Source organism: Solanum tuberosum, unplaced genomic scaffold, assembly GCF_000226075.1.
Source record: "Solanum tuberosum cultivar DM 1-3 516 R44 unplaced genomic scaffold, SolTub_3.0 scf00098, whole genome shotgun sequence".
Taxonomy (NCBI): domain Eukaryota; kingdom Viridiplantae; phylum Streptophyta; class Magnoliopsida; order Solanales; family Solanaceae; genus Solanum; species Solanum tuberosum.
The window spans coordinates 485,433-511,109 of record NW_006239026.1 but is presented as its reverse complement, the minus strand read 5'-3'; the positions used below and the strand labels follow the sequence as shown (position 1 = coordinate 511,109).

Genomic DNA, 25,677 nt, shown 5'->3' with positions numbered 1-25,677 from the left:
CTCCACGCCGACCGCCTCGGTAGTTCGGACGATAAGCCATAGCGGAATGGGAAAAAGAGTAACTCCTTTGGAGTGATGAACGAAGAGAGTTACGGAAGTGAAAACGGAGAAGGGCGGAGGAGTGTGGGTGGTTTAGAAGGCGCACTGACATTAGTGCGGGAGCGCGTGTGACAACTGCGAGTGGGGAATTTTAATTGGTTCTTAAAGAGTTTTTTTTTTGTTTTCCATGGTATTCGAAGCCCGAATTGGAGTTTCGATTAAATCCAGAGATTGTGACGTACTGCACGTTCATTCAAGGATGGCGCTCCCAATAGAATCTCCCCTATACCCACGGTTTGAATTCGAAAACTATAATTAAAAGCGAAGGCAATCCCACCACTCAACGACAACTCATTTTGATAAAGAGTGTTAATATTATGGTCAATGGCATTGGTCTACATTGAAGTCAAAATTTGGTGGAAATCAATTCCTTCAATTATAATATTGGGGTAACGTAAATTATTTTAGTGAAAGAAAGTCAAATTGAAATTAAGTGAAAGATATTTAGTTGAGAAAATATATAAACGTATTCTTTAATTTGGTGGTACATACGTATTTTGTCTGTTAAATGGTGTGAGATTTATTATTTAGGACGTGTGTATATACTTATTCAATTTTTATGATAGTTAAAATTTGTATTTATACACATCCAAAGTTAAATGACATAAATGTTATTGTTAGCTAAGTCTAAGTTAAAGAATACGTTAAGCCTTTTTAGCTTGTGAATAAGTTATTCGAAAATCATAGGCATAATGATAAATATTTTCTTTAACTTTGGCTCAATCGACATTTAGTTCTTCAACTTTGGGTGTGTAAAAATAAATACTACTTAAACTTATATAAAATTGAACAAGTAAATACACATGTCCTGCATGACGCAATACACGTAGGATGTCGCGTATGATATGAATTGTCATGTAGGACGTCAAGTAAGACACGTGTTTTACTTGTGCACGCACCAAAGTTGAAGGATATAGATGTCACATAAGATCAATTTAAAAAAAAATATTTATAAAATTGTCATTTCACACAAAACATGACACAAAATAATATCAAAATTATTTATACACAAATAATTTTTTTTAACAAATCATAAATATTTTATCTTGACATTATTATTCTAATTTTTTTAAGAAGTGAAAATAAAAATTGGACTAAAAAGCATTACACCCATTTAGTTTGGTTTGGGCCAAGTAGCCCATAATTCTCATCACTTCAATTTTCTCTTCCTTATACACAACTCTGGATCTGAGCATAATCGCCGGTGAGATCAAGCGAGCCGGCACCGGCGACGAGTCACGAGTTACGACGAGTCAGTTCAATCTCAGTCACCGGCGATAATGGATCCGGCGAACTCAACACTTGGCCGAATGCTATTGGATGAGATCACTCCTGTGGTTATGGTCCTCCGTACTCCTCTTGTTGAAGAATCTTCTCAGAAGAATCAAATCTCCTTCATCCAAATGCTTTCTCCTTTCTGCAATTTCAATAATATCGACGGTCAACTCCATTTCAATACAAATTTAGTGTAAAATACTTTCTTTTTTTTTTTGTGTGTGGAACTTTTTGTGAAGTGTTTTACTTTATTGGAAATGCAGTGCCAGTTCGAACTGCTAGTGATCAGCCTTACAGACTGAAGAAGTTCAAATTGCGGTTGTTTTATGCTTCAGATATACGGCAGCCCAATATCGAGGTACTTTTTTTTAGCTGAAATACTTGACGGACAAGTACATACTTCAGTTGAAGGTCATTAAATTATCAGTTTTTATTTTTGGAAGATAAAGTTGCAGTATATTAGCAACAGAAGTGTATTTTATGATTTGCTTGCTTGTAATGATTGCACTGGTGCTGAACGCTTTGTTTTCGTGAAACTAAATTACCGCAGTGCTTCAAACAGCAGCTACTAAATAACAAAGTAATTGCAGAGAATTCTTTATGTAATAATTTGCTTTGATTCGGAAATTTGTGAGGTAGCCTGGTACACAAAATCACAGGAGGTTTTAGATGTAATTACTAATGGGAGAACAAAAAGAGTGACTTTCACCACAACCCAGTAAAACTTGATGAGATCAGGCTTCATCCAAAATATAAACCACCTTTCTCTATGTTTGTACATTTGGTAACAAGAAAAAGGTATAGGATTGGGGTGCACTAATCAAATTGGTCCTCGTGAATTTTGAAGGTTAAACTGAGAAGAGGTACATAATACATTTTATTATTATTAGGTTTGGGCTTGGGACTTCCATGTTGGAGGTCTCAAGTTCGAAACCCCTTGCTAGCGAATGTAAGGGGTTTTGCCTTCTGGATCGAGCTCGTCGCACTGGGCTTGCCTAGTGCGGGTTACCTCTCCTATGTGGTTTGCGAGCTATTGCATAGGAGCAAGAATTTTACCCTGTGCGCACCCAAAGGGTAGCGGCTGTGGGTTTCCCTTGTCATAAAAAAAAAAACTCAAAATTGTTAGAGACGAGGAAATGAAAGGGGTTAGGGGTGATTGTTTGTTGTGCATAGTGAAGGTAGCAAGTTGTTGAAGAAGCTATAGTAGAGAAACGGAGGTGAGAAAGCAACTCTAAACCCCATGGCTTAGTTCAAGTGGCAAAAGTTGTGTAACTTGTAACCTAGTCATATGTGTGAGCCCTGCGCCACACAAACTAAACCTACTATTTAAGTGGAGAAGGGTAGAGGAGAGAGAAAACTATTCTCGAGTTTCGTTGGTTGCAGTTGGTCCTGAGGGTTCAATGGGGTGGCCCCAGATGGATTTCTTGACTAAAAGAAAAAAGGAGTTGAGCCGAAGACGGAAGAGAAGGGTATGACGACATGAGGACCAAAATCTTTTGGGACCAATATAACATAATTAGTTAAAACTCATTCACCGCACATTCTGCAAAGACAGTTGTTATAACCCATTGGAACAGAATATTGTACTTTAGAGGCAACACGATGACTAAGAGAACAACTTCCGTCTTGATACGTTTTGAGGACCTTATATTAACACAAGAAAGACTCTTGAAAGTTGAATCTTTGAAACCAAGTTTTGACCCGATAAAGTGAAGATTTGTGAAATCATAACCAAGAGATCTATTGTGACTCTATGTATGAACATCCCTAACATGACCATAAATATACAAAAGAGGACTACAAGGGATGACAGGGGGCCCAAAATATAATTGGAATTACTTTTGGAAGAGTAACATTCCTACATAAGTAAAGTGTTTCACCTGGTTAGTGATAAAGAGAGCATGTTTAACAGGAGAAGTTCTACAGAAGAAAGGCAGGCAGCTGGTCCCTAGGTGTTTTCTGTGCAACTTGACGGGGGAAACAAATAACCATCTCTTCCTGCATTGTAACCATCTCTGCGTACCTTGTGGGATTACCCTCCCCAGGTCCCACCTTGTGGGATTATACTGGTATGTTGCTGTTGATTGAGACAATGAACTATTATCCTTTTAGAGGTCGTTTGGTAGAGTGTATTAAGCTAAATAATGCATGTATTAATTCTATGTATTAGTTATACCTTGTTTGGTATACTTTTTCAACCTATGTATAACTAATGCAAGCACTAGTTATACACTCTATTGTGTATTAAAGGGTGCATTACTAATACCATGAATTTCTAAGTATTAGTAATGCAAGGGATTTAATGCATGCATTAGCATGATTAAAGACCCAATTACCCTTCAAAACCCTTTTTACATCTATTCCACTATAATTGTGGAGGATATTTCGTAAATTAATATTTTTATGCAATGCATGCAATTTTTAATACACCAAACCAAACAGTGCTAAAAATTATCTATGTATAATTAATACAAGCATTACTAATACACTCTACCAAACGACCCCTTATTATTTTGAACAATTCTCACTTCATGAGCTACTTTTTGATGTTGAGTTCGACTTAGGGTTCACTTTCTTAACAATAATCATATATATATATATAAAAGAGAACCTTATGCCCGCCGCCTACGTGGCGCTACCACAAATCAAAATTTCCTTTTAATTTATTTATTTCCAAAACTAGCCTTCCCTTTTCATGAAAAGTTGCGACTTTTATGAAGAGTTGCGACTTTAATGAACAGTTGTGACTTTTATGAAGAGTTGTGACTTATATGAAGAGTTGTGACTTCTATGAAGAGTTGCGACTTTTATGAAAAGTTGTAACTTTTATGAAAAGTTGCAACTTTTTGCAACTTTAATGAAGAGTTGTGACTTTTATGAAAAATTGTGACTTTTATGAAATGTTGTGATCTTTCCGAAGGGTTGCAACTTTTTCAAATAGTTGTAACCTTTCCGATAAGGCACAGTAAACATTTGTTCACACTACCCGTTGATGTCTATAAATAGAGAGATTTCTTCTCATTTTAATACAATGGAAATTTTGAACCTCTTCTTCTTCTTTTTCACAATTAAATATTTGTGTACTTTGCTCATGTTGAGTGGCTCACTGACACCATTGCTTATGTTACAAATCCTGGTATGTATTCTTACCGTCATTAATTTATGCTTATGTTATTAAGAATAAATGATAAGATGTAATAATTTTCATTTTCCTTTACATTATTAATTTTTGTTACTACGTAATCTTGTATGTAAGATAATATTGTGTTTTTGTTTTAATGACTTATAGGCTTTAAATATTATTTTATAAATTCCGTGATATTAAATTCCCACGCGAAGCGCGGATAATTTTACTAGTAATATAATAACACCAATACTTCAACAAATTGTGGACATTAGGCAGGATAAAGGATGGTCCATATCATTGAGAAGAAATCTCAATATTTGGAACTTGAAGAGTACATGTAGATGTTACATCCATTTATCAGTATACCTCCACTTTCTAGTGGAGATTTTTTTTGGTAAGAGTTTCTCTCGCTTTTTTTCTTCTTCCTCCCCAATCTTTTGGCATTGTATACCGAGGCCCCTTATATCGTCAAATGCTACATCTGGATTGTGGCAAATGACAAATGTCTCACACCGGATAATTTACAAAAGAGAGGCTTCCAATTACATAATACGTGCATACTTTGCAAGGAAAATGTTGAACATGGCAACCATCAATTCCATCATTTAAAAATATACTTTCAAATCCGGAACCTACAACAACACAACACCAACATACCTAGTGTAATCCCACAAGTGAGGTATGTGGATGGTGTTTCCAGAACCTAGGCCTCAACATTTGTGTATGTGCATTCCAAGATCTACATCTTTTAGGGGTCGTTTGGTATAGTGTATTAGAAAAAATAAAGCATGCATTAGCTTTGTGTGTTAGTAGTACCTTGTTTGGTACACTTTTCAAGCCTTAGTTATACACTTTATTGTGTATTACTAATACATGGAAATCCATGATATTAGTAATGCAATGGATCTAATGCATCCATTAGCATGGTTAAAGACCCAATTGCCCCTCTAAACCCTTCTTAAAAAATCAATTGTAAATAAATATTTTTAAAAAAATATTTAAAAGAGGAACTCAAGGATTTTAGGCCAATAAGTCTGATTGGTGGAATGTACAAAATCATCGCTAAGTTGATCACTGAAAGAATGAAAACAGTTATGGGGAGACTGATTAACGAGCATCAAATGGCCTTCTTGAAGGATAGACAGATAACGGATGCTTCTTTATTGGCTAATGAGTTGGTGCATTCCAGGGTGAAGCAAAAGGTGCCAGGTATTCTATGCAAACTGGACATAGAGAAGGCATATGACCATGTGAACTGGAACTACCTATTTAAAGTTCTGAGTGACATGGGGTTTGGGAGGAAATGGGTGAATTGGATTAAGTTTTGTGTGTCAACAGTGAAGTTTTCAATCATTATAAATGGGAGTCCAGAAGGTTTCTTTCAATCACAAAGGGGACTGAGACAAGGAGATCCCATGTCCCCTTTCTTATTCCTTCTAGCAATGGAGGGACTCAACTACATGGTTAGAAAGGCTAATGAATTGGGGTGGATAAGAGGCTTTGGTGCATATACTAACAGAGCTAATAACACGGAGATCACACATCTACTGTATGCAGACGACTCTCTTGTGTTCTGTGGTGCAGAAGTGTCACAAATTAGGCATCTGAGGGCAATACTAACCATATTTGAAGCCACTTCAGGTCTACATGTGAACTGGCAGAAGAGTTGCATGTTCCCTGTTAATCAAGTCAATAATATGCGAGGCCTAGCCGACAACCTGGGCTGCCAAGTGGCCTTGCTTCCCACCAAATACTTGGGGATGCCCTTGGGAGCCAAGAACAAAGAATTGGAAGTATGGAGTGAAGTCTTGGAGAGAAGTGAAAGGAAGCTGACAAGGTGGAAGAGTCAATATTTATCTCTGGGAGGTAGAGTGACTCTCATAAAATCAGTTCTGGATGCCCTCCCAACATATATGCTAAGTCTTTTTCCACTACCAAAAAGTATTGGAAAGAAACTCAACAAGTTGAGAAGGGTGTTCCTTTGGCAAGGGAACAAAGAGAAACAAGGATACAACCTGGTTAAATGGGAAGAGGTGATAATGAGCAAAGCACAAGGAGGTCTGGGCATTAAGAACTTAAGTATTCAGAACACTAGTTTGCTGCAAAAATGGTTGTGGAGATTCTGTTGCGAGGATACAGCATTATGGAGGAGGTTCATAGCTGAGAAATATGGCCTACAGAGTAATTGGATAACTGAAGAGGTGAATGGCACTTTTGGGTGCTCTGTATGGAAAACCATCAGGAGAATGTGGCCTGATTTCAGTGCAAAGGTGACCTTCAGAGTGGGGAATGGTTTGAAGACCAGTTTCTGGAACGAGACCTGGTTAGGTGACGTAAATCTGAGGATACTTTTTCCCGATCTGTACATTATCAGTCTACAGCAGAATGACACTATAGCGCAAATGTGGACCCCTCAAGGTTGGGACCTTATGTTCAGAAGGGCTCTAAATGATTGGGAGGTTGGAAGAGTAGCAGACCTACTGCATGCTTTAAACTTGTTTCCAGGCACTGTCACAGAGCCGGACAAACCAGTTTGGAGACTGCATAGCAGAGGGGTTTTTACAGTTAAATCATGCTATTGGGAGAGGAATACCAATCATCTCCTGACAACAGTTTGGCCTTGGAAATTAATCTGGAAAATTAAGGTTCCTTTAAAAGTTGCATGTTTCACTTGGTTGGTAATTAGAAGAGCTTGTCTCACCCATGAAGTGCTACAAAGAAGAGGTATACAGATCTGTTCAAAGTGCTACATGTGCGGACAGAAGGCTGAAGTAAATGGTCATTTGTTTTTGCATTGCAAGATAGCTACAGATCTGTGGAACATGTTCGTTTGTATACTCAGGGTTAACTGGACAATGCCCAGAACCACTTTTGAGGTCCTAACACACTGGCAAGGAATCGGAAAGAGAGGATCAAAAGAAGATTGGTGGAAAAATATCCCTGCTTGCATATGGTGGACACTATGGAAGGAAAGGAATGGGAGATGTTTTGAAGGAAAGGTTAGCAGCCTAGAGGAGATCAAGATGAAATGCCTTAGTCTTTTGTATTTTTGGTGTAAGCAAAATTTAGTGGGGGAAGTAGATAGCCTTGTGGAGTTTAAAAGCCAATTGTAAAGTTAGTTTTGTAATTATGCAATGCTTGCTATTTTTAATACACCAAATCAAACAATGCACAAGAAGCATAATTAATGCAAGCATTACTAATACACTCTATTTAGCATTATTCTTATACACCCTCTCAAATGACCCGTTAGAAAGTTCTTAGTTTCCAATGGAATATGGAAAAAGTTCTAAAATATAGTGTTTCATTGTCTAGTACATGGTTGCCAAACACCAGGCTTTAATCTTTGTGAAAAAAGTGCAGCTTTTCATTTAATCATCTGCCTTTGTGGAGGAACTAGTGATACACACAAAATATTGGTTTAAATTCCCCCTTCATTTACTTTCTTGTCAAATTGGCCTATTCCTTCCAAAATCTGTTTCTGCTGGAGGTCAGAACCATTAAAATATTCAGTTTATGGTCTATTTGTTGGTTTCTATGACCTGAGAACTGAATGATGGTATCTTTTTCCTGTATTATGCTTATTGCCTTAAAATTGACATGTTTTCTTGTCTAGGTTGCAAAGGAGCGGTTAAACCAAGTTATCACTGATGCTGGAGAGAAAGATCTTTCTAACTTATGTTCAGAACCTCTGCAAATTGAGAGTGTGCTCAACTGTATGTTTTATGCAGTTACATTAAATTTGTTAAATTCTTTTTAATCCTAAAAAGGAAGGATTTTTTTTTTATGAAGTAAAAAAGAAGGATATTTAATCTCCAAAGTTATAATTAACGCAAGTGTATCAACTTATAAACTTAGGACTAGCAAAATTGCAATTCACATTCCACTGTGAACTGCTAGATTAATAACTTGCTTGTTTTGCTCCTGGTGTAGTTAGTTTTTGGCTTTATTTGTAGTCCCATAACCATTTAATTACTTTCTAGTTTGGAGCTACAAAATAGTTTTCTGTCTGGAAGTGTGTGATTGTGTTGGACTAATTCCCTTATGATGTGCAATGAAGCTTCTCAAAACGAGTTCCTACCGTCATGGTTCCAATATTTCAACAAAGAGCTGGTACGTACGGTCTCTTTTTCAGAACATGAAGCTTTTGACCATCCTGTGACATGTAAGCTACCTTTTTTTTCTTACACTTTTTGAGTCACTTTCCCCCTGTACTCCCCGGTTTTCACTTCTCTTTTCCTTTTTAAGAAATGAGGTTCCATCTTACTTAACTGAATTTCTGTTTCTGGCATACAATGCTCCTATGTCTGTGGTGATCATAATATAGGTCTTTTGGCTGTTTCTTCACGGGATGAAGATCCTATCAACAAATTTGTTGACCTATTCAACATCAATCAGTTGCCTTCCCTACTTAATGATGGTTCAATGGATCCAAAAATGCTAAAGCATTTTGTATTGGTACACGATGGTGTGGAAGTTCCATTAGAAAGGTTTGATGCTCTTTCCTTCTGAAATTTTCCACGGTGTAATCGAACACAGTGATTATAACATTGAAATTGTTAACATCACAATCACAAATCCATGAGGAGTGGAAGTTGAAGTACTTCAGTAAAAATATAATCAGTGTCATTCAACACATTTATAGTCTCACATTTCTGTCGTTTAGTTATTTTGTCACTTAAATGCTCCCAAGGCCTTGGGCTAGTGTGTAAGAGCACAACATGTAATGTGTAGATAGGCACCCGTCATGGGTTTAAACCATGCAACAATTAAAAGTATGGTATTTAAGTGGAGAAGGGTAGAGTCACAGACTCATTATCCATCGAGTTCTGAATAGTGCCGTTGGCCCTTCCAAAATTTCTCGATTATAAAAAGAATTATTGGCATTCATTTGAAGATAAGGAACAAGGTAGAAAGAGAAATTGAACTCATACATGAAATTCTTACCTTTGAATAATCTAAGTTCAATTGAAGAAATACAATGGAACTTCCCCAAGTTCACAAAGAGTCTCAATATTCATCACCAACATAAACAAATGAACTAAGAGACCGTTTGGTTACACGAATAAATAATAATAATCCTGGGATAAAATATAGGATTATTTTAGGGAAAATTAGACAAAATGTCCATTGAGTTAAAATTCCTTACCCAAAACAACCCAATCATAATTTATTACCTAAAATGTCTATTCGACTCATTTTACTGCCGGCGAAGTGCAGGCGGGCATGTATGACTCTTTCAAAGTTTTGCCACTCCACGTGCCCCTGCCTAGTGAAGAGAAAAATGTGAAATTTTTTCTCCAGTACTGAATATCTCTTCATCAGTCTCATCCATCCATACAATTTCATTTAGTGGTAGAGGAGAAACTAGAAATGTTTTAATTCCATCTAAAAGTTTGAACACTGATAGCTAGGAACATTTTGCATTAATTTTACTTTTGCAGCTAGATTGATAGGAACTCATATCTAAAATTTAGGCCTATTTAGAGAAGATTTGAGTTGGTTGGGATTGAAAAATATCAGCTCGTTGAGGAGGATGAACTGTTGCAATATATAAACTTTGTATAAACAGTGTATATGGATGTATGTACATCTCTGATACGTAGTTATAAACGATTATAAACTATTTATACAATATTGATCTATTACATATACATGCAGCCATTTTAGTTGAAATTTTTCTTTGTCGCCTGTAACTGTTACGTAAGGGATTGTCTATACCACATTTTGGTGTTATTTCTATGCCACACTCACTGTGGTATAATCCTGGGATTGCTAGTTTCACGGTAAAACAACAAAATGACTAGGATGCCGTTCTCCAAAGTTGTTCTCCACAAAACCATTTAAGCTTCTTATGGAACTTGAATCTTCTTTCCAACCTCCTTTCAAGTAGTCCAAGCTTTTGATGGTTGGAAGAATGCTCCAAAGTCCATGATAGCCACCTTGGATGCTAGCAAGAATGCAGATAAAGTAAACTATGTGTTGACTTCCATCATAATCCTGGAATAAGTAAAGTAGTTGATGACAGAACGTGAAAGCGTCAAAAGGATATCCATTAAATCTCATTTCTAATGAAAGACTTCAGACAAAGTAGAAGAAACTCTGTTGGAGATGTCATCTTTCTCCTTTCCCTTGCCTTCTGTTCCTTTCCAAAAAACCATGTTTCCAAACCCTTCTAGGAGCTCCTTTTTTCCTTATTAACATATAAGGTATGGAAGGGCTATTTGTAAACCTAGAAAGTGCAGATGCCTAGACGCTGTTGTTGAACCACCCAGGCATTGTCCAACAGCCACAACATAATGCCTGCTGGCCAGAACCAGGCTCTGGTTGTGGAGTTAAGCGCTTGGCGAACCTTTTTTTAACAAGGTAAGTAGTTTTATTAACAACTGAGGGAAACTCTGTATGCAAGTCATATACCAAAAGGAGAGAACCTACATCAAAATATCGTTCTCACAAAAAAAGATCCAATTCTCTATACAAATGGGGGCCTCATAAGTACACCAAAACGAAACTAGAGACAAAACACTGCTTTGCAGTTTTACAAAAATCTAGCTGCTACTTCAACGGCCCTCCTGTTCCTCTTTTTCCAAATGACCGACTTGATTGCTAATGGGGCAACACACTGTGCCTCAAGCTTCTCTTTCCCATTTTAAGAGTCCAACTTTGCAAACTTCCTTTGCTGTACCCGGCATCACCCATTGCCTCCCAAACCAATTAAGGGCCACCCTCCATAACTGACTAGACACCTTACAATGCAAAAGAAGATGATCGACAATTTCGCCTTCACACTTACACATAAAGCACCAACTGGCATAGGTAATCCTCCTCTTTCTTAGATTCTCCGCTGTTAAGATTGCATCCCTAGCCACTAACCAACAAAAAGACAACCTTCCTCGGAGCTCTAGTGTCCAAATGGAGTCATGGAGGAAAGAACATTCCTCTCTCAACTTTGGAAGCAAAACTTCTTACTCTGCAGTACTAAGAACGAACCGGTTTTCTTTTTTTGCTTTTCAGTAGCTCAGTGGTGCTTAGATGGAGCCTAGGCACTGCCGATAGGTCATTTCTCTTCCTTGTTTCTTGCTTCTCCGACGCTCTGATCTCATCTCTTGTCATTCGTTTCTTTTCCTAGATCTTCTAAGTGGTATCTCCTTACTTGAATAACCTTCAAACACAACAAGGAGCCTTGTCAAAGCTCAATCACAACATATAATTCATTACTTAACAAGTCCCAAAGCCGCACAAAGTCATGTTGATGCAGTGTCATCAAGGATTTCACATTTAAGTCTTGGGATGAATATGCCGAACATAGCTATAAAAAGGGGCACACAACTGAAGAGGAGTAGCATGTTATTATGTTCACACTTACGTAGACCTTTCATTATAGTCCTTTTCCCCACTGCATTTCAAACTATTAAATCTGTTTCTAGACTTATGGTTTAGTCTTACTGTGGTGGTTTTTTGGTTACAAAAAGATGAGCTCAATTTTGCATGATGTGGCTGCTAATGGTGCTCTGTATTTTCTACAGAGCAACCAAAACCTTGGCAGAGATGAGGAGCACTTTTGGGGCTAATTGTTGCCATTTGCTGTGTATTAACTCCTCTAAGGATGGCTCAGAAGAGCATGAAAACCTATGGTCTGCTTATGTAAGAGAACCTTCCGAAGCTTATTTGTTTCACATCATATCTATTGCCTTTGTTATCTTTGTTTATTAGATGAATTAAAGAAAAAAAAAAATCTTGTGTCTTACAGAAAACTGATATTTCACATGGCCAGCAGCTACGTTGCTTCCTTAGCTCAGATGACTTGGATGAGGTATTTGTTCCTGAACCTTGTATGGCCTGAACTTAGAGGTACTTTCCTAGGATAGCTGGTCATCAACATCTTTCTCCTTGATATAAGTAATTATTTACATGTGTGTTGAATTGAGCAGCTGAAAAAATTTGTACAAGATCTATCGTCTAAACATATTATTCCTCATATGGAGCAAAAAATCCGTCTGCTTAACCAGCAGGTATCTACCCCTCAACCCTGACCCTGGTTTTTGGAATTTTATTTTATTTTTTAAATCTTGGAAGTTGATGATAACATGCATGTTACTTCTATCGGGTTTTTCTTACTTAGTGCTTAATTTCAGGTTTCTGCAACAAGGAAAGGTTTTAGAAACCAAATAAAAAACTTGTGGTGGAGAAAGGGTAAAGAAGATGCACCAGAAAACCCAGCTGGTCCAACGTAATTCTGCAAGCTCATCTCTTGTCTAGTTTGTGACATGGTTGTGGTTTCATTTTTCTTTAAATGACTAATGAGACTTTGTGATTGCTTTTCAAGGTATACTTTCAGCTCCATTGAATCACAAATAAGAGTTTTGGGTGATTATGCCTTCATGTTACATGATTATGAGCTTGCATTGTCTAACTATCGTCTACTTTCTACCGACTACAAGCTCGACAAAGCTTGGAAACACCATGCTGGTGTTCAGGTAGTTCTTGACATTATGTATTGGATTTCCATTGTTACTAGCAGAGTACTTGTTGTAAGCTAAATTTCTGGATAATGCATGTCTCTGGTATGATTTTCTTCACTTAATATAGAATCTGCTTAACTTGGGTTCCCAAGGTGCAGTTGCTGGTTCATGTAGTTAGATGAGCAAAACAATGAGTGTCCAGTGAAACCTGGTTCTTTTTGTGTATTTTGCTCAATTATGAGTTTTGTAAGTTCTTATGTCTATTTGGTCTAAAGAGTTATTCAATTGGCGAATGACATTCTTAAATCATAAACACATGTCTCTGAAAATATGAAACATTTTGTGTCTTTATTGCATAATTTCATGAAATAGATTGAGATTGGGAAAATAGTAAGTGCTAGCAGATGAGCTCATTGGACACCGTGTCTTCATATCCTCTGGGTGCATCAGGCAGCCACAGCACCTTGTTTTTTGTTTTATTTAATTGATACATGCTAGTCAGCTAGTGGTAATGCATTGTAAATTACTGGTAATGCACCTCACAAATTGTAAATGGTCTCCTTCACTATCTTACTTTGAGATTTATGAATAATCTCTGAATAATGTACTTCCCTTTTTTACTTTTTACATTGAGACATGAGAAGTTTTTCTCCATTATGTATTTTTCTATTAGTGGCTTTAAAACAAAAAATTTGAGATTCAATATACCTTTTCTCAGCATGAGTTTGCCATTTGGATTCAGATTATTATTTTTTTGGTTTCGGTTGGTTTTATTTTGATTTTGATCCCTGAGGATGTGTGTTTGTATTTGGTTTTGAAGAATTGATGGATTGTGTGTTGGAAGAATTGTTTTTGGAAACAGCCTTCCAGTGTTTTTGGTTTTCTAGAAAACAAAACATTTAACAATTCTGAGTTTAATTTGGAAAACAAAGTTGCTGCTCGAATAACAAAGTTGGCCCTTAGTTTGTGCTAATAAAGCAAATCTTCTTACTATATGAACCAGTCAGACATCTCTGCCATGCGGCTATCTTCTTTTTGGGAGGAAAAAAAAGGAAATTATTGTGATTGTCATATTTGGTGCGGTTAAACCTATTGAGCTAAAAATATTAGCTATTTTTTATTTACCTATTATTTTACATGCAATCGTTCATGAATGTAGTTGCATATCCAATTTATTTTGGGATAAGACCTACTTATAGGTTAATGTGAAGGTATATCAAACATTTTGAGAGAACTGGAGTGTTAAATACATTGAACTAGAGCTAGAGTATATTATTGGTGGGGAGAGATTGGAGTATCTTGGGTTTCTATTTGGGTGTGTCTTACTATTGATCCAAATACTGCATTTTCCATCAGATACTCTTCCGAGGAGGGGAGATCCAACATCCATGAGAAGTAGTTAGAACATTAATTACTTGTTGACTTCTTTCTTTGTTTTTGATGCATATGGAGTGAATATGCATACAGCTGTAACCAACTGGAGTTATAGAAGGGACATGAATGATGAACTTCTGCTTAATGCTTTGCCTGGTTTTATAATCTTTCAATGTGTTCTCACCTACACTATCAACTCATATTGCAGGAAATGATGGGGCTGACCTACTTCATTTTGGATCAGTCGAGAAAGGATGGTGAATATTGCATGGAGAATGCATTTACTACATATTTAGTATGTACGCATCCCTCTTCTATGTCAGTTATTTGAACTTTACTCTAGTCTGTCAATTTTATTGCAGTTGTCTTTTTAATTTCTTCACCAGCAACCATTGAAAAAGAGAAAAAGGGGAAGAGAATGTGCTTCACAATTTTTAATATACTTAGATAAATCAAGAAAAAGATGGTAGTAGTCACTCTGACAATTGTTTAGAAACCTGTTTCTCTTAAGATCTGCATGTTAAACTTTTTATGTGACCTAGAAACTGATGGATCAAATACGTTGTTGTATTGCATACTTTTTAGTTTATTTATGTGATGATATTCTCGGTTTAAGTGTTTTTTGTTATTATTTTTATTTTAATTATTATTATTGGCCTTAGATGTAGTATAAATACGATCTAAGGTTTTTTATGGTTTTGATAGATGGATTAAAACATTATCTTTTTTGCAGAAAATTGGATCATCGGGTCAGAGAAATGCTACACGTTGTGGTCTTTGGTGGGTAGAAATGTTGAAGGCCAGAGATCAGTATAAGGAGGCTGCCAGTGTATACTTCCGTATCTCTGGTGAGGTAATGCCCAATTTAGATATCTTGGTGGATGACAATCCTTATTTCCTGTTCTGAAGAGGTTTATTCTTTAGGAACTCCTCCATTCAGCAGTAATGCTCGAGCAAGCATCATACTGTTACTTGTTTTCCACTCCCCCCATGTTGCGCAAGTACGGGTTTCATCTTGTTCTTTCCGGGGACCTGTATAAAAAATGTGATCAGGTATTTGTTCTCACCCAATCATGCATATAGGTTCTTAAATGCTGTGATCTAGACTATAACTATTTATTCCGTCTCCATTATCAGATAAAGCATGCAATTCGAACATACAAAGGTGCTCTTTCTGTTTTCAAGGGAACTACATGGAGGCACATTAGAGACCATGTTCATTTCCACATAGGAAAGTAAGTTATAAACAACCTCCTTGTTGTTTTTTTGAAACTAGTAACTTGTATTCCTCAGCATTTAGGGCTATGCTGGCAATCTCCAAAAAGTGATCTACAGAGTGAAAGCAATTACAGAAGTCTTTGAAAGTCCATTATCTGTACTTCATCATCTATACATTGCTCTTTACACCAAAACATAGAGAACTGGTACAATTCCATTTGATTTTTTGAATGGAGTTGAACCTGCCTTCAAAGATTCTTTCATTCCATATGTTCCACCATATACAAGCTGAGACTGTTCCCCACCATTTCTTCTAGCAAACTATGCGTTCAGGCATGGTCCACCTTTCCTAGTCAAACTGATAAAAACTGCACAAACCTGAGTTGAACCTCCTTGTTTTTTTTCAGAATTGTACTTGGATCATATTAGTCCTGTCTACAGACAAAACTTCTCGGAAAAGGCAGTTGACACCATTGCTCCCACAGCTTCTTATTTTTGTCCTTCGTCTTAACTTTCTTATTGCATTGGTTATGCCATATCCTTGTACTAATCTAGCGAAAGATTCCCTCCCTCCGCTGCTTCTTGTTATAATCATAAAAGCTAGTTAAGATATTATTCGAGAATTAGGGAGTAACATAATAAGGTTGTCATTTATTCAGGTGGTATGGTTTCTTGGGGATCTTTGATGTTGCTATCAAAAATATGTTGGAGGTTCTAGCTTGTGGTCATCAATCTAAGACCACACAGGAGTTATTCCTAAAGGATTTCCTTCAGATAATTCAGGTAAGCATAGTTTTGGTTCCTGATATCCTCCTGTCTCTTACATCCTGTGTCTTACCCGTGAGTTCCCCCCCGGTTGGTTCCTGGAAAGATCATCAACTTCAAAATTATGTGGTCTGTTCATTTCTTGATAAATATTATTCTGTACAGTCAAACTGGCTGTATATCTTGATAAATATTATTCTGTACAGTCAAACTGGCTATATATCATGGTAAAGATCATTAGGGGTGTGTTTGGTATGAAGGAAAATATTTTCCATGTTTGGTTGGTGAGTAGAAAATATTTTCCGGAAAATTTTTTTAGTGTTTGATTTTTGAATGAAAAATGTTTTTGAGAAATATCTTTTATTTTTACTAGAGTAGAAAATAATTTTTGAAATTGAAAATATTTTTTAAAAACAAACTTAAATTTTTTTTGGGGGGTGGGGGGTCGAGGGTAGGGGTGAAAAAATAAAAAATTGAAGTTGAAAATATCATGGAAATTCTGGATCTACTAGTCTACCGGTTGCTAATTTTCCTTGATGAGATTCAATTTCCAACCCCAATCTTTTGAATAATCAGAAACTGCAAATAGATTTATGAAATTTATATTACCATCCAATAGAAGTGAGGTGTTAGTGACTTTTAGTATTCAATAGATCAGAAGACAGAAAGAATGCCCTGTTCGCAGGTTGCGATGCTTCTAAATTTAAACTGAGCAGTTCAATTTAGCCCACTGTTGTCTTTATGGTAATTGCTAAAGATAATTTGGTGTGCTGATATGTATTAGCTTCAGCATTGCCAGAAACAATTTCCTTGACCTATGGTTTTGATTATTCATATAAATATCCTAACTGAAAAAGAAAAAACTTGGCATGTAGAATAGTTCTCTTAATTAGATCCATGGAATGATCTTGATTTTGGTTTCACTTAATCTTTGTTTGTAATAGCCGTTACTGTTTTGGTTTTAATTTTTATGGATCAATGACAAGTGCATTGAAGATGCATGTGTTGCTTTGCAAGAGTTCTTAACATACTGCTTTGTTTTTTTCTCTCATCTAGTCAGGTTGCATATTTTTAATCATTATTGTTCTTGATCTGAAATATATAGTGTCCTTGTTTACTCTTTTATTTGTAATATTATGAAGCAAACAGGCAAAACATATGAGGTTCCAAAGCTTCAATTACCAGTAATCAACATCCCTTCAGTCAAAGTGGTGTACGAGGATCATCGTACCTATGCATCCCAAGCAGCTGTAAGCTAATTAGTACTTCCTAAATCTTTTACTTTTTTCTATTTGTTTGTCGTCTTCTTCTCTTTCCGTTCTTTTTTGGTTTTCTGGAATCTATTAAATGCCCAAGGCCTTCTGACGTGTTACTCTGTCTGTCATCCGGTTTAAATTATCTGTTTCTGTTAGGCAGTGCATGATGCAAATTCTAGGTGCTACTTAATAATACCTGCGTAGTCTTCCTATTCAATGGTCTCTTTCATTACTGTTGCCTTTTGTTTCCTCTGGATTATGTGTTCATCCTCATCTTCTTGCATTCTGGTAACTGTGAGAAAATACACTCAAAACATTTTGCCGGTAAGACTGGGCTAACAAAGCAGGATCTCATTAAAGTAATAGACTGTAACTACTTAGTCTTGAAAATCAACTAAATTCTTCAACCTGTAATGCTCAACACCATAAATTCAAATCCATGATTCAGATTCATACTTCACTGGTCTTCTTTTCCCCTGTTTCTTTCCTTGTTCTTATATTTTCCACTCCACCCAGGCTGTTGTCTGTTATTGGTGTGTCATACAAGGTTAACTGAAGTCAATGGACATATTATATCATTTAAAATAAAATGTAGTGTTTAAACATTTGTTGTTCCTTCCTCTTTTTCATCCTTTCTGTCAACCGAAGCATTCTGCTACTGCTGTGGCAAAATAGAGTAATTGAATTCATTGGATTTTTATGCCTTTGTTTATATTTATTGTTTCTTATGTATTTAAAACTTCTGATACAATCTTTGTTGTTTTTTTCTTTTTGGAACATCAGATTCATGTCAAAGAAAGTCTGTGGCGATCATTAGAGGAAGACATGATTCCAACAATGTCAAGTAAGAGTAATTGGCTGGAACTGCAATCTAAAATGTTGCCAAAGAAGTTTAAAGAATCAAACATTTGTGTTGCTGGAGGTAAGTGACCGATCCTATTTCACTGTTGATAAATTTATACTCCTGTCTTTCGCTGATGAGCTTTAGTTAAACCATGATTGAGTTTGTTGTGTCATTAAAAGAAATGCTGCAATGCATCCAAGGAACGCTAGACAAGTAGACACACGATAAAGGATTACTAGAAACAGCAGTGTATCTCCAGTTGGAGTGACAACAAGGAGTAGTAAGTTTAAATCAAAAGTTATCCAATGATAGAGAAAGCACTGTTTTGGAACATCACTGGATCTTCCAAGATGCCAGTCTCTTCACAATTTTTTCAGTAACACCACTCCAGACTTCAGTAAACTTGAACTTGGTACCTAAAGGAAGACCCTGATAGATGTGGGTAGAGAACCAATACTGCAGCATAAAATATCAGCTAGCTCCCTCAGAATAGGGACATAATTGATAGGATATAAGCATATAGATGAGTAATCCTGGTAAGGCCTCAAATATTAGAAGGGTAAGGTTGTGATAGAGGACTTGGGGTTTTTCTACTCCACAAAAAAATAATGTAACATCTACATATAGCAGATGCTGCATTCCCAGGGATTACCCACTTCAAATCCTCTTATCCCACAACACTAACATATGGTTTTAGCACATTCACCACCAACTTATGGTTTTAATACGCTTACCACAAACTTGTACAAGATGGTTTTCACCCGCTCACCATCAACTAAAAAGATTGCCTAAACTTTCTCACATTAGAAAGCTAGGTCTTTTACAGGAGTTTAGTAATAAAGAATTCTAACCTTTTATACATTAGTGTTTTACTCGAGCACAATGAAAATGAACACTCTTTGTAGTTGATAAGCTAGACATTAGGCTAAAAGTGTTTTCTCTCTTTCTTTTTTAAACAAGTTTAGACTCAAGAATATCACTGATTTGAAAAGATTAAGAGAAATAATTTTCCGAGAGAGCTGTGTATTCTTTGTAGTGCTTATCTTCTATTCAAAATCTTCCATCAGTATAGTGATTTTTTTTTTCTACATTACCTTGTTAATTTCCTAAAATATCCGAGTTATTCTTGCTTCATTTTTTGCAGAGGCTATTGGGATAACCATTGAATTCAAAAATCCACTTCAAATACCTATTTCAATATCTGGTGTTACCCTAATTTGTGAACATTCTTCAGCAGTATCTGAACCGAGTAAGTACAATAGCCTGTTTAATGTCATCTTCTTTCTACTTGTTGAAAAGACAAAAATGCCGTCTCTTTCTAATCCCTGTCTGGCCCAAAGTTCTCACCCTTTGCATTTTAGAGATTATTTGGTTAAACTTTGACTGCACTTTTAACAACTTCATTTTAAGAAGAAATAGTTTTCATTTAGCTCTCAGATATCCAGATATTTTGTGCAAATATTTGCAAAAAATGGTCAAATTGTTCCTCAGAAAGCATATATATTTAAGAGTTTTGGGATGAGCGGAGTACTTATTTTTCGTTCATTTTCACTTGATAATGAAGTTGATAAGCTTTTCAGTTTGTTTCCTCACAAATATTTTCTCCCTTAATACAACTATTGCAATATTAGAATCATAGCAAGTTCTATTGTGAATGATGTAGATGAAAATAATTCAATTGGTGAGCAAAATGGTGAGACATCAAACAAATCAGCCACTAGTGGGTAAGTGTATTGAAACTTCCAGAGTTTGACTTTCCAGCTTGGTTATGTTTTTCAGATAAAATTTTAATCCCCTTTCCACATGCTTATGATGCTGCACATTTTTTTGATGCTTTAGGAATTTTGCTTCTGATACATCTTCATTTACATTATCGGAGGCTGATGTTGCCTTGGGAGAAGGTGAAACAGTATTGGTGAGTTTTTTGACAAGTAATTTGAACATGTCTATCTGGCTGCTTGTAGATTTCATTTACGCTTTTCTTGTTCTCCCTGTTCTACTTGGGAGGGGTGCTGAAGCTGTTCTAGGAAAAGATGGCATAATCTTTTGTTTCTAGTGTATGACAATTTTTAGCGAATTATGCTATAAGAATCCACCGTCTAGCAACAAAGATTATTTATGAAAGACTGGAGCTTATAAATTTGAGGCCTCAGCCAAATTCAAGCAACTGAGATGGAAAGCATCATCCTCTAGTGCTGCATCAGTGCATCTTCACTTTAAAGACTGTTGTGATTTCTACCACCAAAACTTATCCATAACAATTTCATTTCTTAAATCATAAGCTAGACTTTCCCCTTGCCCTTGCTCTATGTTGTTTGCTGGTCAAACAGACGAGGCATATGATAAAAACAGATCACTTCCTTTTCATTCTAGCATTAAACTACCAGTTCTGTTTACCTATTTCTCTTGTAAGTAATCAGTAATTTGTTGTATGGTGATTGCCTCTTTCTTAACTCTCTCTTTGTCTGTGTCCGGTAGTTTTATATGTCTGTTTTGTGATGCTGTACGAACTGGGAACTTTAGGTTTTTCTTCTGTACATAATGGTATAATCAGAATACACCTACGATTGAAAAACTAGCCATTTGATCCATGACATGTGTGCGAGAATCCGAGTAATCATTTCAAAACCTTAAGGCAATTAGTGGAGTAACCCAAGATCTTTATACACACCTTCCAGCATACCTAACTTGGTTTGGGGTTCACACATTAACTTATGTGCATCTGGACTGATTCACCTGGTTATTATCACATCCCACTAGCACAAGTATTGGGTGACTTTGGTCACCAAGATACATAACAACAACAACAACATACCCAGTGTAGTGTAATCCCACAAGTGGGGTCTAGGGTTGGGGAGGTAGAGAGGTCAATGAAGTAGTAATTGCCACCAAGATATATGTAAATAAGAAAAATTCATCTAGTGTTTGTTGTCTTTGCTGAGATTTGAAACCAGGTCTACTTCATTGACCACTAGGCCACACTTTTGGGTGCAATACCAGTGTCGTTGTCCCAGCATCTTATGTGCATTTCTTGCTTTCAGTATCTTTGTGATTCTGATGTTCCATGGTTGTAGTTTACCTCTGTTGTCTTAATTATAATATTACTGTTTCAACTTTCAGGTACAGCTAACGGTTACTCCAAGAGCAGAAGGTACTCTCAAGATAGTTGGTATAAGGTGGAAGCTGTCAGGGTCATTGGGAGGATTTTGTACTTTTGATTCCGACTTAGTCAGAAAGAAAGTTATGAAAGGAAACAGGAAATCTAAACGATCTACATTTGATAACCTGAAGTTCTTAGTTATAAAGGTGATTTCTTCCTTCCATGTCCACATATTTATTACTTGTGATATAGACAGTTTAAGATGTTTTAGCATTTTGTACTTGGATGGTCACAGTACATATCTATATGACTTGACTGACTATATGCAGAGTTTACCAAAACTTGAGGGCTTCATTTATCACCTCCCGGAAACAGTTTATGTTGGTGATTTGCGGTGTATCTCTCTGGAGTTGAAAAATCCATCTAAAATTCCAGTTAAAGTATGTTTCTTCTTTTGTACTTTATAGAAAAAAACATGGTTCTTTTACAGCATGTAAAACATTTCCTCATGTTTGAACATCAGAATGACAAACATGCCTAGTTCTTATTTTCCCCTAAGAATCATCAAATATCACCTAATAAAGCTGTAGACAGTACTTCAATTGGGATTATCTTATCTCAGCTGATATAATAGGCACAATTGCTGCTGTTGCATTGATTGAAAATAGGCTGTGTTCGAAAGGCAGTTTTCAGACCTGCCCTACTTCATGGGCAAGAAAAGTCATTAGTCAGGAGGATATTCTAAGTGGAGCAGTAATTCCCAACTACAGGATGAACGAAACTATAATCAAGGCTGAGAACAAAGTTTGGAAATGTAAGACCGAAGTTCTCTTGTTTCAAGAGAATGTCTGTGTTTACAGCTAAAGAAGTAGGAAACTGAAGAGAAAATCTTGGGAAAAGCATTTCATTCAATTCCATCACCTTTTCTTTTTGGGTATAACCATCTTGTACTTAGCTGGTACCCACTGAACTGACTAACCCACAACATATATTCATTAAAGAGATAAATTTAAGAGTATATATTTATGTTTTGAGCCTAGTCTTGGAGTTACTAGTTAACTCACCAAGCTGCATAGCTTCAATTGCTATTGTCACCACCTAATATTTCTAGGTTATGAACCTCTTTTGTTTTAATAAGAATCTGCACTGTACAAGCAAATAGGTTACAGTGTATGATTCACCAAATTTACTCATAATCTACATCGAGGTATTTAGATACATATAAAATTATAAATTGAGATTACATCGATACATATGAACTGAGAGACACCTGTGTGTTCGAAATGGATACATGCATTGCATGAAGATGAACTAGTATATACGGTTGTTTTAATAATATCAATTTGGAGCATTGTTTGTTAGAAAAATTTCTAGTTCTTATGATGATAGCTGTAATGTCCTGGCAGAAGTTGAAGATGAAGGTCCATCCGCCAAGGTTTCTCCAAATTGGACACAAGGAAGATCTGGAAGTTCAGCTTCCTGCTTGCTTGGAAAGAAAAAGTTCAAGACAAAGTTCTTTGAGGTCAAAGACTGATAAAGTATCAGATGGCATTTTTCCATTTCCCGAGGTCAGTGTAGGCTAAAGATGTTAACCATCTACATTTTAAGCGAGGATCAGACCCCTTTATCTTTTCTGTGTTTCTTTTTCTAGGACACATCAATTGCAGATGGAACTCCAATCTCATGGCCTCTCTGGCTTAGGGCTGCAGCTCCTGGGAAAATATCTTTATATTTATCAGTATACTATGAGATGGGAGACATATCAAGTGTGATGACATATCGTACCTTACGCGTACACTTCAATATAGAGGTTGGTTCCTGCTATTTGCTAGATATGTGTAGATTTGTTGTAATGTCTCCAGTTGAGAACAGTCTCATGAATCTGAGCAAGTGCTATTAGTTTTACAGTTTCTTTATCCCCTGAGCTGGTGTGTGTATTGATCAAAAGTGAGCGAGCTGCTTTTCCAAAAAAAAAATCTCTTACAAGTATCTGCAATATTCACTTTATAGGTGCTACCATCTTTGGATGTGTCTTTCCAAATCAGCCCTCGTCCATCTAGACTGCGGGAGTTCCTTGTCCGAATGGATGTTGTCAATAGGTCTAGCTCAAAAGGTTTTCAGGTTCACCAATTGTCATCTGTTGGAAATGAATGGGAGATATCATTGCTCGAACCAACTAAGGTCCTCCCTTCAGATTTTCTACTTGCTGGTCAAGCAATTTCATGGTTTCTCAAGCTCAAGGTTAGAAATGGAGTGTTTCCTTGTTCTGTTTACTAATTTGACACAGTTCAACTTCAGCTTTCTAGATATATTCCCTCTCTGATATTACAATTCAAGGATATATTTTTAAAAAATTAACCTATCAAATAGTTGCTTTGGTTTTATATAATGGAATTCCTTTTGGAAAATCAGAATTGTAGGTCGGTAACTGATCAAGACGGTGCTTCTTCTCTTTGCCCTTCGGAGAAGGCAGATGTCAACTTGCTCAGCGGAAGTGAAATGCTCTTTGATCTATACAGCTCTCCCTTGTCTGAATTTCACCATTATGAAAGAGTGCATCAGAGAATATCGGATCAGGTTCATTTATTACTCTGCTATATTTCTCATTAATTAGGGGAAGTATTCAAGTGTCATAATGTGATCAATACTGTTAATGAATATGACTTGTGAGGTTCTTGTGCTTGTAGTTATAGTTGAACTATAAACAATAGTAGGTGTATCAATGTATAGTTTAGTTGTAATGATAGATATTTTTGATTGCTCAGTGATTCAGAGCGGTTTCACGAAATAAATATACAACATACCTAGTGTAATCTCATATGCGGGGTTTGGGGAGGGTAAAGTGTACGCAAACCTTACCCCTACCTCATGGAGGTAGAGAGGCTTGTTAGTTGTTACTGTCTCAAAAAAAAATGTGTACAGTCCCTTATGCCTTGCTGCTATACTCAAAAGTTCCTTTTTATTTGAATTGATCAGGAGCATGAGGACACGGTTGACTTTATATTGGTATCCAGATCACAAAGTGAGGAGAATGAACGCGCAAATGTTTTCTCCCATCACATTTGTCACCGCAGGCAAGGATTCTGTCATGAGAATTATTAACCTAAGTATACATACACATGTTTTGCTTTTAATGTATACAATCTTGTTTGTTTCATTTTCAGTGTCAGGACGAGTAGCCCGATATGGTGGATAATAGATGGCCCCCGAACTGTAAAACATGATTTTAAGGAACCTTTCTATGCGATTACACTAAAGATGATAGTCCACAATTCCTCCGATGATGTTGTGTCCATTCGCTGTAACCCCTCTGATTCTGCAGTCAACATCAGCTCATCAGGAACTACATCTGCAGCTTCTGGAAATGAAGTAGGCTGGCACGATTTGTCACTGTCGAATGACATTAAAATCACACCTGATACCCCAGGAACTCGAGTAGTGAAGCCAATGTCGTCTGATACAGTTCCGCCTTTCATTTGGTCAGGTTCTAGTTCTACTCATTTTACACTCGAGCCGTTATCTTCCATGGAAACTCCTATGGAAATTTGTGTATTCTCACCCGGCACATTTGATCTATCAAACTACTCATTGCACTGGAGTTTCTCATCCCAGAGCGATCAACGCGATAAATCGAGAACTTCATCCGGAACATGTCAAGGCCATCCATTCTACATAACAGTGCTGCAACAAGATTGAAAACTTTTGAGAATTGGCAAATCAACGTGCAGTGATTTTGTAATTTGTAAATTATGATGTTCTTGTATTTACATTTACACAGAAATAGAAACGTCATAATGGGGAAAAATAAAACAATTTTGACTGGTAGCAATAGGATATGAATTTAATTTGTTTCAATCCTCTTGGGACCAAATACAAGCTTGTAATCCACCCATTTTGTGGTTTGAGAACATGGAAGGTAGACATTTTTATTTCTCGACACCAAATTTTCTTTTTCATTACTTCGATTTGTTGCATTTAAGTTGGGGGTCTTTCGGAAACTTAACGAGGTAGAGATAACGTTTGCATACACCTTGACCCTCCTAGAACTTGGTATGTAGGGATAATGTCTGCATACACCTTGACCCTCCCAGAACTTGGTATGTTGTTGATACTTTGATGTTATTATTTGTAAATTTTGTGATTGAGGTTCATGTGGA

The 25,677-nt window shown here is 36.5% G+C and overlaps 1 protein-coding gene across 1 annotated transcript; it reads left to right on the top strand.

Moving 5' to 3' along the window:
- The first annotated feature begins 1,218 nt into the window (after positions 1 to 1,218).
- LOC102600916 (trafficking protein particle complex subunit 8) lies at positions 1,219 to 25,457 on the top strand. The gene is made up of 28 exons (XM_006348389.2): positions 1,219 to 1,539; positions 1,638 to 1,732; positions 8,118 to 8,217; positions 8,562 to 8,666; positions 8,829 to 8,991; positions 12,028 to 12,145; positions 12,252 to 12,314; positions 12,433 to 12,513; positions 12,637 to 12,731; positions 12,828 to 12,978; positions 14,546 to 14,632; positions 15,071 to 15,190; positions 15,262 to 15,390; positions 15,475 to 15,572; positions 16,215 to 16,338; positions 17,463 to 17,570; positions 18,360 to 18,498; positions 19,565 to 19,669; positions 20,084 to 20,144; positions 20,260 to 20,335; positions 21,541 to 21,726; positions 21,850 to 21,960; positions 22,927 to 23,088; positions 23,172 to 23,330; positions 23,531 to 23,761; positions 23,933 to 24,097; positions 24,497 to 24,594; positions 24,685 to 25,457. The coding sequence occupies exons 1-28, from the start codon at positions 1,380 to 1,382 to the stop codon at positions 25,214 to 25,216; spliced, it is 3,822 nt and encodes a 1,273-aa protein (XP_006348451.1). The 5' UTR covers positions 1,219 to 1,379; the 3' UTR covers positions 25,217 to 25,457.
- The last annotated feature ends 220 nt before the right edge of the window (positions 25,458 to 25,677 follow it).

What these genes read in the sequence shown, in the direction of transcription:
- LOC102600916 (XM_006348389.2), top strand. Translation starts at nt 1,380, where the DNA reads ATGGATCCGGCGAACTCAACACTTGGCCGAATGCTATTGGATGAGATC. An exon ending in TACGGCAGCCCAATATCGAG is followed by an intron (nt 1,733 to 8,117) that starts GTACTTTTTTTT and finishes TTTCTTGTCTAG; the next exon opens with GTTGCAAAGGAGCGGTTAAA. An exon ending in CATCTAAAATTCCAGTTAAA is followed by an intron (nt 21,961 to 22,926) that starts GTATGTTTCTTC and finishes ATGTCCTGGCAG; the next exon opens with AAGTTGAAGATGAAGGTCCA.